The sequence below is a fragment of the Phyllobates terribilis genome, unplaced genomic scaffold, assembly GCF_046119375.1.
Source record: "Phyllobates terribilis strain yellow unplaced genomic scaffold, ASM4611937v1 Scaffold_2__4_contigs__length_985480577, whole genome shotgun sequence".
Classification (NCBI taxonomy): Eukaryota; Metazoa; Chordata; class Amphibia; order Anura; family Dendrobatidae; genus Phyllobates; species Phyllobates terribilis.
In genome coordinates, this window is record NW_027362762.1 from 298,245,062 (window position 1) to 298,257,650 (window position 12,589).

Here is a 12,589-nt window from a genome sequence, read left to right on the forward strand (position 1 = left end):
GCGATACTGTCACGGGTGTATCAAGTGTGACAGACAGTCGCTCTGGATTCGACAGTAGAAGGTCATTGCGCTTGGCATTGCAGACGCCTTCTTAATCCTCTCATCTCTGTAGTGTAGTGATATCCTTCTTCCTTTAGGACCCAGCAGCGACCTCCACCTTCTGCTGCTAATTGACACACCCTGGCTTAGTAGTTAAAAACTCACAGTGTCTCCAGAGAGTCGCCAGTGATAGTTTTATGTTCCTCTGTCCATGTCTGGAGTACTAGTAGTTGGCTAGATTCTTCTTAGACTTCCCATGGAGGACAGTCATCTGTCTGGTGTCTTCTCAAGCTAAGTGTATCCCCTTTGTTTGTTTACCTTGTTGTTTTTAGTTACAATGGGGCCAGACTAGTGTTCACCCCGACCCCTCCCTTCCTAGGGCCAAGCTCTAGGGACATTCAGGGATTAGGTTTTCAACTCGGTGATAGGTGCGGAACCTATATTGGGATGATAGAGCAGTCAGGGTGATATTAGATCTGCCTAGGGGTCTCAACTCCCCCTTTCCCTAGTAGTTGGGCTTACTTCCTCCCCTTACTGTCATTGTTCACTTGTTCTTTCCCTCACCTTGCGTGACAGATACAAAGTACAAACAAGTTGTAGAACAACCAATTACATATTTCAACTATATTGCAAACATTTTTAGGAATGACCAATTTTTGTGATCAATAAATATCTAAGGAACAAACAGCTATAAAGTGTTACATCTACCATCTGCCGTGGATGGTTCAAGCATAGCTCAAAGCCTTAAAGTGATTGGCCACTACCTTTTTAATGATGGCTTGTTAAGTTCCTCAGATGCTGTTGGAACAAAGCAGTTCCGTTATTTCGATAGTAGCCGTGGCCGGGCACTGCTGCTGCAGCATCCGCGAGCTTCCTACCAGTGCCGGGTGATTGGCCGGGTTGCTGGGTTTCACCTCCCCCACCATCAGATATTGATGACCTATGCTGAAGATAGGCCATGAATAAAAAAATCAGTGGCTGACCTCTTTAAAAAAACAGCATGGGGCAGTAACTACCTGCTTACCACACTGTTATTGCATGGTGCAGGAAGCAGAACTCTGGCTATTTACTACGGGGGAGTGAAAAGGAGTTCAGATATAAGAATGACATCACTGAAATCTGTCTCTTAGGCTGCGTGTCCACGATGCGGATTTAATGTGTTTCCGCGGCTGCATTTCCGCCGCGAAAACGCATTAAAAATGCATGTTAAGTTGTCTGCCATGTTTCCCAATGATAATCCGCATGTGCTGTGCACATGCTGTGAAAATTTCCGCTGCAGATTATCTTTGCGGAAAAATCAGCAGCACTACCATTAATCTTGCGGAATTGCGGCAAGATCGCCGCCATTGACTTGCATTGAACCACATAACATCCGCATGCATACAAGTATGTATGCGGATGTTATGTGACTCAATGTGCGGATGGTACCCGTGTCTGGAGAAAAGGAGACTCTCCCCCAGACCAGGGTACCATAGTATCTGTAGTTAAAAAAGAATTAAAATAAAAAAAATATACTTATCTTCTGATGGCCCCCTGTCTGCTCCAGGTGGCGCTGCTGGCTCTGTGGCTGCTCGCGGTGGTGTAAAAGGACATTCCATGACGTCATTTAGTCATGTGCCAGGTCACGCGATCGCGGACATTGGCGGTCGCGTGACCAGTCACATGACTAAATGACATCATGGAAGGTCCTTTTACACCACCGTGAGCAGCCGAAGACACCGGATGCACCGGAGAAGGAGACAGGGGGCCATTGGAAGGCGAGTATAATGTTTCATTTTAATTTTCACCATTTTTATTCTTTTTTTTACTATTGATGCTGCATTTTCAGCATTGTAACTTGGTCACACTATATAAATCCATGCCGGTTGCATGGATTTATATAGTGTGACCGAGTTGTCAAGCACTTTCCTAGTGATGCTAAAATCGCTTGGAAAGCGTTTGACAAGCCGCATGCGGAAACGCATGTGAAGAACGCTTCACATCCGCTTGTCCCTGGCAGGAAAAACGCATGTAAAATCCGAGGCATTTCTGCATCGTGGGTACTTAGCCTTAAGCTAGCCATGTATTATAATAAATACAATTTGCACAAATCGTTACCCTAAAGATTCTCTTTAAATTAAAGAATTTATTTTTTCAAAACATTTTCTCTGCAATGCTATAAATAAGGGATAGGTTCTAAAATACTTACAGAGAAATGATCCTTTAAGGGTGTAACCACGACGGAGTGAGCAGTACCATCTAGGAATACAGACAGGTCCCAGCTTGTCACATCATTCCTAGCTACTGGAACTCTAGAATAAAGAGACAGAGCGGTTCCATTAAACATGATTAATATGCGGTCTCAAAAAGATTAAGAAAGAAACCTCCTAATTAATCCACTAAGCAAGAACTTCATCACTGGAAATACATATGGTATTAAATATTTCTGCATAAACACATAAATTATTACAAATTCCAGGCATTGTATAGCTGCCACAGTATTAACTTTTACCTGTAAATCAGTTTATAAGCAGATTGGAAGCATTGTCATTCGGGCCAATTGTATGGGAACGAATGTGTAAAGTGCGTATTTAAATGTAAATGGACATTAAAATATCAATTGTGCTGCAGATAAATGGCAAAGAACATTTTTAATCACTCTTTTGACAGGCAAGACTGGAGCAAAGTTCATAGTATCCATGACAACCCTTGAAGTCACGGTTGTGCGTTGTGCACCAGACACCTGCTGAGCCTTGCGTAAAGGTGTCTGCGAAGCATTTGGATAGGATGAAGTCAGTCATCTGTTGTCAGTCCCCTCTAATGTGCAGACATGACTATTCAGTGACACCTCTTAGCACCTCTTTTGGATCAGAAAGGCTGAGATTGGCTTCAGGGTGAAAATGATTACAGTATTTACTGTGCTGAGGAGCATACAAGCCACAGAAGAGTTAATAAATCCTGAGCTGTTAGTCTACTCTTCCAGTCTCCTCTACTGAATAACAATTTGTATTAATCAGAAGTCACAGAATGAAGCGTCCGTTTCTTCATCTACCCAACCACGATAAAAGGAGGAAGAACACTGAACTAGAACCATCCACTTCTCAAAAATATACAGCTCAGATAATGGATAGTCTCATCGCTGGAAAAGTCTCTGCGAATTGGTCCATTTACGGGAGGATTCCCATCCTGTAATGTGATGGACTATCTCTGCAACAGGCCATCACGCTAGGACTGGTGGGGATTGACTAGTTTTTTTTCCTTTTGCTAGTGCAGTCTCTGGATATACAGTGACCAGTGTCCTGCACAAATGACTACCTGGAGCATAACCATGCAGGAAAACAAGTAAGGAGATGCAGCACCAGTCATAATGTGATGGCATATCCCAGCCATATCCCAACATTTATTATCCTTAGAATGAAGAGACTCTACAATAACGATGCACGACTGTTAAAAAGAGATGCCAGCGAACAGTGGTCCCAATTGATCTCATGTACAATACATAACTTCATACAGAAGTGATCAGCCAGCTAACCTTCACAGGTACAGCACATGGACCAGTTCTGGTAGAACAATATTCACTCAGGCTATTTCAAGAGAATCATCCGCACAATTGTTTGGTTTAAAATTGCAACACTTTATTACAGGGGGTTGTACACAGTTGGGGACAATTAGTTTTTTTTTTCACTTAATTGGTGCTAAAATTAATTTTGCAGTTGGGTTCCATCAAACATTTTGCATTGATATCCTTTGTGTTGCACTATTGCTGGATATAATTTTTTTTTAATATATATATTATAGACACTGCAAATAGTTGTCGATCGGTGCGTGGACCTGGTCCTGAGCTCCACACTGATCGCACAAAACACAGCTGTGAAGTGTGCAGTTCTTCTATGTAACGTACGCTCAGAGCAGTGTACTGGCTAAATAGTAACTGTATGGGTCTGTACACTCCATTGTCAGAGATATGTGGCACATAGACTAAAGCCCCTCATACATGTACATTAACAATAATGTCGGCACCACCTGCCGATACGGACAGGTTTAGCCAACAAACATGTATGGGGCGCCAGCCAACTTATTGTCATCAGAGGAGTCAATTGGGCATTTCCAATCTCAGACTGCAAATCATTTTGGTCTCCAGGAGATAAGACGCCAGTAGAAATGTCTGTCAGCAGCTTTCTCTTAGAGAACGCACAAGTGCTCGGCCAAACGTGAGACAACTGAGATGGCAGTCAGCTGAATGATTGGTCAAACCACTCTTCAGCCAACAACCATCTAAATGTAGATAGGGGCTGTACTAGTAAGCCGTACACTGTTCTGTATACATGCTATATACAAGAGCTTTGTACTTCAAAACAGTGTTTTGCATGATCAGTGGGGCTCTCAGGACTCAAAACCCCACCGATCAGCATCTATTTGCAGGGTCTATAATATATAAAAATAAATGTTAAAGAGAGTTACATTTTAACTGCAAATCTCTCAATCAGGGAGCTTGTACTGCCATGGTAGTTTGTAACTCTTATCTGTCTTTTTCTGAGCTCCTCTCAGCTGATTGTTTTATTACCACAGACCATATCAAAGTTGTATGTGCAGGAAACAATGTGTAAAAGCCAAAAGTTGCAAAATGTTTTATGAAACCCAATTGAAAAAATGATTTTTATCCCCAAACACATGCATTTAAAAAAAGAGTAACTAAACCTTGGATTTATTTTTTCATATCTATTTTTTTGTTCTCTTAATTGCAAGGAGATTGCTGGGGTCAAAGTCCTGAGACTCCACCAACCACTCAAAATACCACTGTGAAGCGTGCAGGTAAAGGAGACCAGATAGACCCCCCACTGATCTGCTTGTAATTAGGAGGGCTAGGAATATTAAAAAAAAAAGCATATCAAAGGTTTAGTTAATCTTTAAGTAAAAAAATAAAACTAAAATTGGTCTTCAATGGTAGACAACCTCTTTAAATGGAACCTGACAGCTGATACATGTTGCAAAAGGACCAAGTCACAATAAGGAACTAGTCAGACAGGTGGGTTCCTGGTGTGCCTTCTCCCCGCCTGCTCCACTAGAGTGAGACACGCAACGAGATACCCGTCATTCAAGGGAAAAGGGCTGGGAGAAGCCTCCGGTCACCCGTCTGTCTGACTAGTTGTCTTTCATGTGGGTTTTAAAGTATGGTTTTCTCTGAAAAGCCTTAGGGTTAAATATACATGGCTAAAATCATACTGACAGTGTCTGATGCATGCTGCCTGTGGATTGGGCTGCATCTATCAGCTGTTAGGTTCCCTTTAAGAACATCACTTAAAATCCATACCAAGTTTGTAGCAAGTTACTGAGAACAGATTTCAGACTAAAACGTGTCAACGGAAAAGGAACTATAAACCTGTTCTAGATCTCAAACGGTGTTCTTAATATAAAATTGAGGTTTATTCTATGGAAGTGTTGAACACTTCAAATTACCTAGATCTAAAATTATCATAAAACCTCAAATATAAGTAATTTTCAGCAACAATAAAATAATGTATGAAATACTGAAGACAACCCTAGTATACATTTTTGAGAGGTGTCTAGTATAAAGTTGATGAACATTGCAACCAAGGTCACGTTAGATTATTAGGCCTTGAACCAATATCAACCCAACAAACTAATACTGCTGCTATTCAAATAAGTGAATTTTTCCAAAAGCTTTAACTCAGAGAAGTGCAAGATACAACATGGCATAGGAAACCACCAAAGTTTGTAGACATTTCTTTATATGCATTAAATGGGCTCTCTTTTTTCTGGACTTCTGTGGGGCAATCTTGACATAGAGATATCTTCCTTTCCTTAATTATTAGGATGATCTCTCGCTTTTCACAAAATGTTGTACTGATCCTTAGTTGAATTAACTCATAGCGAGGATGCGCCCCAGAGATAATGGGTGCAACGGAACCCTATGCACTCATTCAATAGCAAATATCCCTTGCAAAACTCTTTAAAAGTCAGGTTTCAAAATAGGTTACAGAGCTCCCGCCATCTAGATTTTCTCGAATCCCAACAAGAAATATGTTGTTTCTTCTGAGTTTATTTTTCTAGATCATCAGTTTTATTCAAGAACATGCCTATATTCTATGCATTCTTGTTGATCTCTTACTGGATGATAGTGAGTTGATCTTCTATTGTAATCACTCTACCTTCAGCTTCTTTCATCCTCTCATTCACCTGTTGTACATCTAGTCTTATCAGGGACATATCCTGTAAGCCCTCCCATGTGTACACGCAAAGAAGCCAGGGTATTAGAGTGAAACTGTAGCAAATACATCACATATAGTTGGGTCTGCTTGCAGGGACTCACCATCTGCATTTCTCAATTCAAAATCTACCAGTCCATTATGACCGTCACCAGGCAGATTTACAGGAGAGGCAGGATAGGTATTACTGGAACAGAAGAATGCCATTTTAGAGTCCCCCTCTGTAACATGCACTCCCGATTCCTTCATTTTATTTCCCATCTCAGGAGAGGCATCCTCCGTTCCCTCGAGAGGCACACAGGCCAAGCGTTCCAGGCGAACAGCAACCTCCAATGTTCTGTTTTTAGCTGAGGATTCCGGTGGTGCCACTATGCTAGATGGTCCAACTTCACGACCCACTTTGCTTCTCTGCAGAGTCATGGTACAGGTTTCCATTCCCACAATCTTATCACCAAGTTTGACAGGGATAATGTAAAAAGGTAGTTTCGGATGGATATGGCCAGTTATTAAATGATGGCATCATGACAGATGAAGGATTTTTGTAGGAGCTCCTGTGAACACATCTGCTCACATCTCTGATAGTCATATTCACCAATACTGGTGTTATTAATTTGTTGCCATATCATCAAATACTTGTGCTTTGGTCTGAATTTATTTATCTTCACTATCAATTAAATTGTGATGAAGTTATGATTGGGTCTTTATCATATCCCATATTAATTCCAGCAACTCGAGCCACAATATATATGCATGTTGAATATACAGGTGCATCTCTCAAAATTAGAATATCAAAAAGTTATTTTATTTCAATTCTTTGATACAAATAGTGAAACTCATATTATATAGAGTCATTACAGAGTGATCTATTTCAAGTGTTTATTTCTGTTAGTGTTGATGATTATGGCTTACTCCTTGTGAATCTCCCCCAAATTTTTGAATGGCCTTTTCTTAATCCTTTCAAGGCTGCGGTTATCCCGGTTGCTTGTGCACCTTTTTCTATCACACTTTTTCCTTCCACTCAACTTTCCGTCAATATGCTTGGATACAGCACTCTGAACAGCCAGCTCCTTTAGCAATGACCTTTAGTGGCTTACCCTCCTTGTGGAGTGTGTCAATGACTGCCTTCTGGACATCTGTCAAGTCAGAAGTCTTCCCCAGGATTGTGGAGCAACAGAAACGGATTAAGGGACCTTTCTAAAAGCGTAGGAAGCCTTTGCAGGTGTTTGTTGATTATTCTAATTTACTGAGATAATGACTTTTGTGTTTTCATTGGCTGTAAGCCATAATCATCAACATTAACAGAAATAAACACTTGAAATGGATCACTCTGTTTGTAATGACTCTATATAATATATGAGTTTCACTTTTTGTATTGAAGAACTGAAATAAATTAACTTTTTGATGATATTCTAATTTTGTGAGAAGCACCTGTAGATTCATATAAATAAATATAATGGAGTCCCATCTCGCTTTAATTTGGCAAAAATATATATGGTGTAGTTGCATTTTATTGGCAGTATTGCTATATGACTAAGAGAAGAATATTTTTAAGCCCAAGGTTCAAATAAAGAATACAAATAAAATAGATTTAATAGTCCGTAACAGTAATACAGTGCTCAAAAATGTAAACCTCATAGGGTGAAAATGACTGTCGTGTTTTCATTCCACACAATTTCTGAATTAGTTTTGTGGAATTTATTTACATATGTATTATCATAACACAAAGACAAATTATGAAGTCTATAAAAGTGGTGCAATTAGGAATGCCGTAATAAAAGCAAACTATTGCCTTAAAACAATAGAAAAGAGTGAACCAGTCATTAAGAAATTCATCATCACAGCACTAGCAGCAGGTGGCATGTAAAATGATCAAGAATAATGTGCTGAGTTCTGTGGCAAGTAAGGTCAGTTTCACATAGAAATCCCTGTTGGAATAAAGACAGAGGGATAAAAAGAGGGGGAACCTTGAGTATGTGGGCCATTCATCTGAACTAAGTTCAGAGAATTTCTGGAGCTGTGAAATATATGTTATGCAAGCGCATAGATGTATTCAGTGGGGGTAGACTGAACCAAGCTACACTATGACTACAAAGCAGCCCTCCCATGGTTCATGAATAAGTCGAGGAAATGATCAGGGGTTTTGGGGGGGTGAGATGTTTAGACAGATGGCCCACTTAAAATGCCTGGGACAGGGCATAAGCAATTTTAATGAAACTTTAGATCTACCCTTTATTTCCTCTGAACCCCACCCTAAATGTTAAAGACATACAAACAGACATGTAATAATATGCCATCGATTTTGAAATGCAATATAAAATAAAGATGACTTTTGTGCCCTGGTGATAATAAATTCATATGTATGGAGAACATTTCAGAGACCCTTCAACTAGCTACATGAATACAAAACATGGAATTGCTAGATTAAAGGAATTCTTCACATAAAAACGAACTAGCCAAAAACAACACAAAACTAGCTTTGCTATCGAACTACTTTCAACATAAAAGTTCATCACACTGTATAAAGATAAAAGTCTGGTATTTGCACTATTCTTCTCAATCCACAAAACTAAAATCAAACTGATTTCTAGAGATTGTTCGGTGTGTCCTTAATCTAAAGGCAATGACACAGTCACCTATGAATATTTCAATTTGAAAGAGGATAGAAAAATCTTTCCAAAAGTAGTATGGTCTTCTGTGAAGTTCTTCTTCTAGCAAGAGGGCTATGTTTCAGCAGAAGAATAAAAAATGTATTATAGAAACAGAAAAAGTGAGGAGTTAGAGAGTTTACAATCGCATTGAATACATGCACCCAACAAGTTTGTTTTCTAATTCCAAATTCAATTATGAGGAAACAATTGCTTAGAGTCATATTTGGCCTGTGTGGTTATGCATTTTTATACAACCGCATTATTTTAGATTTTTTTGTTTCTTTTTCCACCTCAAAAGATTTCAGTTTATTTTTCAATTGAACCTTACAGATTATAGGTGACATTAAAAGGTGGGAAAAGTTCTCAAAATGCTTCTTCTTGGTATGATTTTTTTCATGACAAATACCTGGCATTTTAACAGTGGTGTGTAGACTTTTTATAACCACTGTATATGTACCCACAGTACAAAAATAGTTTAGAAATGTATTGACAAAAAGCTTAAAGTAATGCCTAGGTCTCCGAATTCACTAGAACTCAGTTTGATGGGATCTGATGGTAAGTTCTTAGCATTAGAGGTTCCACATGACAACTTTGAAGTACTTGTGGAGTCTATAGTTTGACAAGTTAGAGCTGTTATGACAGCACAAGGTGAACCTGAAATGTACCTCAAACATTTTGGTGCCATGGGGCAGTCTAAAATACCAAGTGGTGTCCTGGAAACTCTGTGGCATATTCACAGAGTACCACAGAGTAAATGCACTCAAACTGTAGTTTGTGGTGCCATAAAGAGAATAGCTGAATTAGAAAGCCAGAAGGGGAAAACGCTACTTTGTAGGGAGTTTCCCCAATGTTTAGTTCCTCTGGCTCCCTTATGGCGCCCCTCCCCTTTTTAGACAACACAGGTGTAATAGTAGTTAGGAGACAAGAAAGTACTACAACTATACTTCTAAACCTGTTGATGTAGTGCGATGGCGAGAACAAGAGGCTAGGACAAGATAACACAGGCAGTAATGTGTCAGAGAGGCTGCACACAACTGCATGTGTCTGAACACAACTGCAATACTCTCAAAGCTAGTAGAAATTAATCAGGCAGAGGATTATGATGTTATCGCTGATAAACATACATGTACAAATTGAAAAAAAGACAGATTGATCAATTATCCAGTGTCTTGACATTTTGTTTAGCTTCATATTCTAAAAGGTATGAAAAAACAGGAATATTTTTTCTATATATATTTCTATGCTTAATAATATGTATTCTTCAAAAAAAAATTTTTTTAAGAAAACATTAGTAATGTAAAAATTTCAAGGGTTCACATACGAATACAATAGCTCTACAATTATGTGGACGAGCAGGGATCTAAATCTGCACATGCGATGCCTCATGGCAGCCATTTTCCTGAAGCCCATTGCCGAAAAATCAATGGGCAGAGCAAGGAGACCACTCCTGCCTCACTGTCAACATCTTGTTGAAGCCCAGGGCCCGTAGCCTCGCACCTCCGGGCCAACCCCTCCTCCCAGCCTAGGACCCTCAGCCTCACACAGCCAGGACAACCCCCTCCTCCCATCATGGCTCCACTCCTGCCGCTGCTGTCTTCCTGCAGCAGCAACCCTGCCTCTTGTGATCCAGCTCCATCGTCGCCGTCCCTCTGGTAAGCTACCATATATGTAGACTAAGGCAGATACCCATTTTATAAATAAAAGGTTGTCCCATTTTTCCTCCGAAAATTAAAAATGACTTAAGTTTATTTTATTCAAGATAACATCTTGTAAACATTAATCCCCTCCAGGATATTGTCCATTATATGATATGCACTTGTTCCAACAGTTTTTCCACTGTTCTAAACATTTTTTATATTCCTCTGACCTAATGCTGCTAAGTGCCTTCAGCTATTTTTTCTTAACCTCTTGTATGTCCTAAAAATGCTTTCCCTTTAGTTTTTTTTTCATTCTTGGGAATAAAAAGTTGTCACAGGGGGCTAGGTCGGGGGAGCTGTAAAAACTTGGATGCTTATTGGATGAAGCAGATCAGGTGATGTGCATTTGTGTAATTTCAGGGAGGGTGAGGTTTAAGGATATCAATTCATCACCCTTTATCAAGATGTGCATAATTATTAGCCAGCTTGTTTTCCTCGTGCAACATAGGCAAAAAGGAGATTTAACTGGCTGTCAAAAATTGTTAAAAGTCTTACAGAGGGATGCAGCACAGAAACATCAAAAGTTTGTTGAAAATAGTCAACAGGGTTGCAAAAAACATGTTGAGAAAAAAAGACATTAACGGTGATGAAATTCTGATAAAAAAAACAGTGGTTAAACTCAGCGATTTCTCTTATGTGCAAAAATTAGTCTAACGTCTGAAAAAGGTAGCTCAAAGTATAAGACATAATGTTGTATTTATATGAGTAGTCAGTATATAAACAACGATCTAAAAGAGAAAACTTGGCATCATTGGCTATTTAGACTGTCCAATTTACATCAAGTTAAAGCACCAGTCCAGCATTTTTTCTTATTGCAGCGCTGGAATAGTGCAACTAGCATAAGATCCCTGCACCTAATAATATATTCACCACTCGCCGTCTTCAGCTCTTCCCGGCGCCGCTCTGGTCCTGCGCTGCCATATTGTGACCGCAACTTCTGAGTGACTGAAAATCAGAGTTAATGGTCACAAGCTCTCAATGCAAGTCTATGAGAGCCAGAACTCAGACTTGCATTGAAAAGAGACCTCCGGCTCTTTCCAGCAAACACTGGAGTGATCTGGCAAGTCTCAAACTGCTATAGATCGACAGAAGAGGCACGGATAACAGTAGAAGATGAAGGATGGTAAGAATAAGGCTGGGGCCACATGGACATCGATTCTCTCATGCGAGAGAATCGGGCTGATTATGCTATAGACACTTGTCTCAAAGGCTGTAAGAGTTTGAGCTGAGTTTCATTGTACTGTGATGTGATTCTCTCGCATGAAAGAATCGCATCACAGGTGCGGAGAAGACAGAGAACTTAAAAAGGTATTCCCATCTCCAAGAACCTATCACAATATGTAGTAGGTGTAATATTAGTAACAATAGCAATACCTCCAATTAGAAATGTAGTGTAGTTTTTCTGATTCGCTGTGTCTCTTTCCTCATTTGCAGGATTTTAGGTATCCATGGTTACAACAACTAGCAGTCACTATATCAGAGGTCATAACCATGGATACCAAAGGTCCTGCAATGCTTGCACATGAGGAAAGAGACATAGCGAATCAGAAAAACTACACTACATTTCTAATTGGAGGTCGTTATTATTACACCTACTACTTATTGGGATACGATCTTGGAGATGGGAATACCCCTTTAATTTCTCCCATCTTCTCCACTGTCTCTGTCCGCGGATGTCGGACTGCACTTGGATGACATCAGAGTGTAGTCTGATGTTTCACAAGCACCCATACACTTGTATGGGTGCTCATGATCTGAAATCCGGAGCCACTTGCAGCATGCTGCAATTATTTTCTCATGTTGAATTGACTTGAGAAAATAATCGAAGATCTGCACTGCCCCGTAGTATAACACTTTTCTGAACGTTAGCCAATAAAACACTTTAGTAGAACCATTCCAGTGCTGGAATAAAAAAAAACTCGCTGGAGTGGTGCTTTAATTGATAATTTAATGTGACTTACAAAGCATGTAGATAATATAGACCATGCAGGTTACAGTA

The 12,589-nt window shown here is 39.8% G+C and overlaps 1 protein-coding gene across 1 annotated transcript in view; it reads right to left on the reverse strand.

Annotated features, from left to right (window-relative positions):
* PCCA (propionyl-CoA carboxylase subunit alpha) overlaps positions 1–12,589 on the reverse strand; it is a 578,010-nt gene that overhangs the window by 167,297 nt on the left and 398,124 nt on the right. Inside the window, exon 19 of the mRNA XM_073670397.1 lies at positions 2,228–2,330. Coding sequence (XP_073526498.1) covers positions 2,228–2,330 — 103 coding nt within the window. The remainder of the gene's footprint in view (positions 1–2,227; positions 2,331–12,589) is intronic.